This window comes from Vicia villosa, linkage group LG5 (genome assembly GCF_029867415.1).
Source record: "Vicia villosa cultivar HV-30 ecotype Madison, WI linkage group LG5, Vvil1.0, whole genome shotgun sequence".
NCBI classification, from domain to species: domain Eukaryota; kingdom Viridiplantae; phylum Streptophyta; class Magnoliopsida; order Fabales; family Fabaceae; genus Vicia; species Vicia villosa.
Genome location: NC_081184.1, coordinates 97,033,170 through 97,038,489, shown reverse-complemented (window position 1 = coordinate 97,038,489; position 5,320 = coordinate 97,033,170). Strand labels below are relative to the sequence as shown.

The window sequence follows — 5,320 nt, the reverse complement described above, 5'->3', positions numbered from 1 at the left end:
AAATTTACTAAATGTAAACTAAACTGTTTCAATTTGCTTAGAATTGAAGCATTCCAAAACTATTGGTTTGGTATATCGTTTAGAAATTTCAAATCATACTAAACTGTTATAAGACAATTTTTTCAAATCAAATCATTTATTAAAGAACCAAAATATTAAACTACTTTTAAATTTTTTTGAATAAAAATTTTAAAACGTATTTTTAGTACTTTTCATTTTCAATTTATGTGTGGTTTGATTAAAATTTCGGTTCGGTTCGATTCAGTTCTGGTAGAATTCTAAAACTGTTTCGTGCAATATGATTTTATTTACTAACTAAACATAACGATTCAAACTATGCTTGGTTAAAATAAAGCTTCACCATTTGACCATCACAACATTCTTGTTAAAAATACACCATTATAGAGTGTGGTCAAACATCTGAATTAAGAATGATTTCTAGATAGGTCTTCAGTGCATCATGAACGAGGGTTTAACGCCATAGAATCTCCGTAACAAATGGATTAATTACAAGAATCTTCAGTTAAAAAATAATTTCACTCTAATTTGTAGACAAGGTAACTAGTGTGTAATAGGCTCGCTAATCAGGATCATCGATTTCAGTTTTTGGTGGTAGAAAATATCTCATTTCATTAAAGACAATGATGAATTAGAGTATCAAATTATCTACTTTCGTAATTTTAGTCATTGAGGACTAGAGACAGATGTAAGGTAGGCCATTATAGGATTTGATTTTTTTTTCCTTTTTTTTTTGTTATTTTATAAATAGGAACCGAGGGAATATATATTAGAATTTTTTAGTTCAATTATAAAAAAATTTAAATAAAAAAATTCAATAATAACAAAAATTAATGATAAAAATCTTCAAAAGCATTTCATTTCAAAGGTTTGACAAATGTCTCCCATAACTATACCTCAGAAAAAGTTAAAGTACAAAGTTATTAATAGTAAAAGATATTTAAATTGAAATAAAATAAATTTTATTTATATATCGGATTCGGTTAGATTATCATATTCAATCAAACATAAGTTATTCCAACCATTGAAATAAAAGCCAGGCAATTTTTAAATATAAAGATAATAGACTTTAATTATAATATTGATCATTTTCATATACTTCATGATTACATTATGATATGGGTATCTAAAAACTACTTTTTATGATACAATAATAACTACATGTAAACAAACTAATGATTTAATTTTCAAACGAATGAAGGTTTTTCTTATAATTAATTACTTCGGTAGAATCTGACATTCTTTCAACACAACCAAGCTCCACCTTCATTTGTGTACATAAATTAAAGTAGACTAGTTCATGATCTAAGTTTTGGAAGAATTTTTCGCCATTCATTCCCACGCCAGTAGGAAACAATTTGGGACCAAGTTCAATAACAAAAAGTTTAGTCCAAGATTCTTTCACCCCGATTTCTCCTAAAATTGATATGTGAAAGGTAGTTTTATCATGGTACTCGTACCCAGTAAAACAAGCAACAGATCCATTTAGCATCAACAACCTTCTAGCCACCACATATTTGTCTTTGTCTTCGAAAATTATGTCTAATGGTATGAATGTTTTAATATACACCTCATTGCTCAAATAAAATGAAACCAAGTAATATTCACCATTATCAAAGCAATGGTAAAGCCAGTGACATATTCCATCCATGTAGAGTCCATTATTGTCCCAAAAGCAATAAGGACAATCAATATCAATTTTCCTCCATAAGTTACGTCGTAGACTATAAATCTCCCATACGGGATAACAAGCTATTTCTCTTGGATAATGTGCTTTCCTAATAATCTTATAGTCGTCATTAACAGGATCATAGCCAAAAATAATTGGCATGAAATGGCCATAAGGCCGCACAGAGTAAATAGAGCTGTAAGGAAGCACTTTGAATTCATTAGTAGTTGGATTCCACAATACAATATCTTCGGATGAGTTGATGGATTGAAGAAAGAAAATTCCAGTGATACTACCGGAATACAAAATTTGAAATTGATCTTTAAATGGATTTGGAAAGTCTAATTTGACTCTATTTTGATACCTCTCACCAGAAAGTAAATTCAAAGAGACACAAGTTGTAGCATAATCAGACTCATACACATACTTGTGTTGTAGGAGGAGGGAAGTATCGTTGTAGTAAGAGTGAGGAATAAATAAAAAATCAGTGCGGAACTTGTTCATGAAAGTGGGGTTTTCAAATAAAACAAACCATGTTTTGTGTACGCACGTAAATCGCTTCAAATATTTTAAAGGGAGTTTTGATAGAATACAAAATACAAGATTATCTGGTACGTAACTCCTTACCTTTTCATTCATACATTTCTCCATCATCAACAAATAAGGTTTGGAGATCTTAAAGATTTTCTGGATATTTATGAGGGTTTGAAGGTCTTCAAGAATATATGGAGATCTTGAATATTTTTTGGGTGTTTGTGGGCATGTGAGTACGAAGGTTTGAAGATATTGAAGATTTTCTGGGTTATGTGATGGGTACGAAGTGAGATGCAAGAGGAGGAAAGAATGTCTTGTGAGAAAAAGTAAAATGGCGAATGAGAAAAAAATAATGTAGACCAAGTCATAAATAAGAGTTGATATAAATAATAAGGATTCTACTTTCCTCATTTATCACATTAAAATCGAACCATTTAAAAGAAAATAAGAGATTTTATCTTCTTTTTTTCTCATTTTATTAATATTAATAATAAGGATTCTACATTTCCCCATTTATAACATAATTTGTTAATATATATATATATATATATATATATATATATATATATATATATATATATATATATATATATATATAATATCTTATTTTTTCTTGAATGATTCTATTTTTCTTTATTCTCTTGGTATATTTTCTTCTCCCTTTTATAGCTGTTTATGTAACATTATATTATTTAGGCTTAAATACAGTTTTGCCCCCCAAATTTCTCAATTGTTTGATTTTAGTCTCCCATGTTACAATTGTTTGATTTTTGGTCTCCAAATTATGTAATTGCTTTATTTTGGCCCTTCAAGTTTCAATTGCTTGATTTTGGTCCCTTAAGTTTATCCCTTGTTGCATTTGATAGTCCACTAATGAGATGTAGACTAATTTTTTTTTTTTTTGCTTTTCCCTTTTCTTTTCTTTTTTTTTTTTAATTTTTCTTCTCTACAATTTAATTTTTCTTCTGTTTTTAATAGTTAGACTTTGAAAATAATATTTAAAATATCTTAAATATTTCATTCAACTTATGCGTAATAACAAATTATTTTAACAAAATAAAATAGACCACTACCTAATTAAAATAAGAATTTTTTTGGCCAATAGCTCCATAATGGTTAAGCAAAAGTCTCAAAATTTAGCAATCCTATTAGTAATATAGAATTTTAATTTTGTACAAGAGATATTGCATGTTTGTCCGTATATTCTAAATTGAATAAAATATTTAAATATTTCATTTAAAGTTTAACTATAAAAAAGAGAAGAAAAATAAAATTGTAGAGAAGAAAATTTATAAAAAATAAAAGAAAAGAAAAAACAAAAAACAAAAAAACAAAAAATCAGTCTACATGTTTTTAGGGAAATATCAAATGCAAAGGGGGACAAACTTAAAGGGCCAAAATCAAGGCATTGAAACTTGGGGGGCCAAAATCAAACGATTATAAAACTAGATGGACCAAAATCAAACAATTAAAACATAGGGACCAAAATCAAATAATTGAGAAATTTTGGGGACTAAAACTACATTTAAAAAATTTTGTATACAAACTTTAAATAATAACTAACATTAATAATTCAGATTATTTATTTATCTCATTCTTTTAGTAATTTATTTATACATTCACAATATTAGACTTTATTTTACAACCTATTTCATTTAATCGAAAATAAATGAAAGAAATAAAAAGAGAGGAAAAGATAAAATATCTTATTTTCTCTAGAATGGTTTTATTTTTATTTATTTTTTTAATATATTTTCTTCTCATTTTATAACTTTATGTATTATTATATAAAGAAAAAAAATTTTGTATGCAAATTTCAAATAATAAGTAAAATTAATAATTTGCATTCTTCATTTCCTTATTTATCTCATTCCTTTAGTAATTTATTTATGCATTCACTGTATTAGACTTTATTTTTCAATCTATTTCACTTAAATAGAAATAAATAAAAGAAAAAAAATAACTATCTTTTTTAAAGGTTCTATTTTTCTATTGAGTGAATATCAATTTTTATCAAATGAGATATTTTTCTTCTAAAAGTCAAATGATATTTTACTTAAAGAACTTTCCTTTTTTTCCTTCTAATAAACTAAAAGTAAAGTATAGGAACTCTTATATTAGAAGAGACAATAATTCGCCATATCTTCACTTGTCTTTTAGTATTTGTCTTTTATACAGGGTGTATTTTACTATTTATTTATTAATTTGAAATAACACATGGTTATTATGAGAAATGAGAACAATGAATCACGACCATTAAATTTTGATTTTGTTGATTTTAATGAACTGGATTGGTTTCTCTTTCTATAATCCTTAATATTTATTTTAAATCAACATAGAAAGAGAAACCATTCCAATCCATTAAAATCAACAAAATCAAAATTTAATGGTCGTGATTCATTGTTCTCATTTCTCATAATAACCAAGTGTTCTCACTTGAGTCGTCCCATATATATCTATATAAAAATATATAATCTCTTTATATATAATTTTTATACTTCTTGTTTAAAGCCCAAGATTAATGCAGACCTTGCTGAGGAAATTTCAGATGTGAAATCTTGACTCTACTAAGGAGAAGACTGAATGGAGATTGAAGATATGGGTGACAAAGATTGTCCATGTCTCTCATTCCAAAAGGTGAAATCAATACTGAGATTGAGACATTCTTAGCTTGTTTGGAGTCTGGTTTAAAGAATAGAAGAATCTCACAAGGGTAAGCTAAAAGGTGACTAAAGACCTGTTCCTATGTTTATAAGAAACCTGATGGGTCCTTGTATACAAGCTCAAGAGAAACTGTGAACATGCTTTTAAGAAGCCTGTGGGTCCTTGTATTGTAAGCCCAAGAGGAGGCTAATCGAGGGTTATCGACGGTCCTTGTTATAGCACAAGAGAAAGCTATGTTGGCTTTGAACTTAGTTTGGCTCTAAGCAAATAGGTCAGAGGTTTCACCGGGAATAATTCCTCTTGGATGGATGTGCCCTATTTTTGTTCTAAGGGTTTTCAAGATGTTTCACTGGGAATAATTCATCTTGTGTCAAGAAACTATGGAAATCTAATTAGGAGCCTTCACCGGGAAGACATTCTCAATCCTAGGTCATA

General features: G+C 27.8%; 1 protein-coding gene across 1 annotated transcript; it reads right to left on the bottom strand.

Moving 5' to 3' along the window:
* Positions 1–1,198: 1,198 nt before the first annotated feature.
* On the bottom strand, positions 1,199–2,191 carry LOC131605047 (F-box/kelch-repeat protein At3g06240-like). The gene has a single exon (XM_058877445.1). It carries the CDS (start codon positions 2,189–2,191, stop codon positions 1,199–1,201), a length of 993 nt encoding a protein of 330 aa, XP_058733428.1.
* Between the last annotated feature and the right edge of the window lie 3,129 nt (positions 2,192–5,320).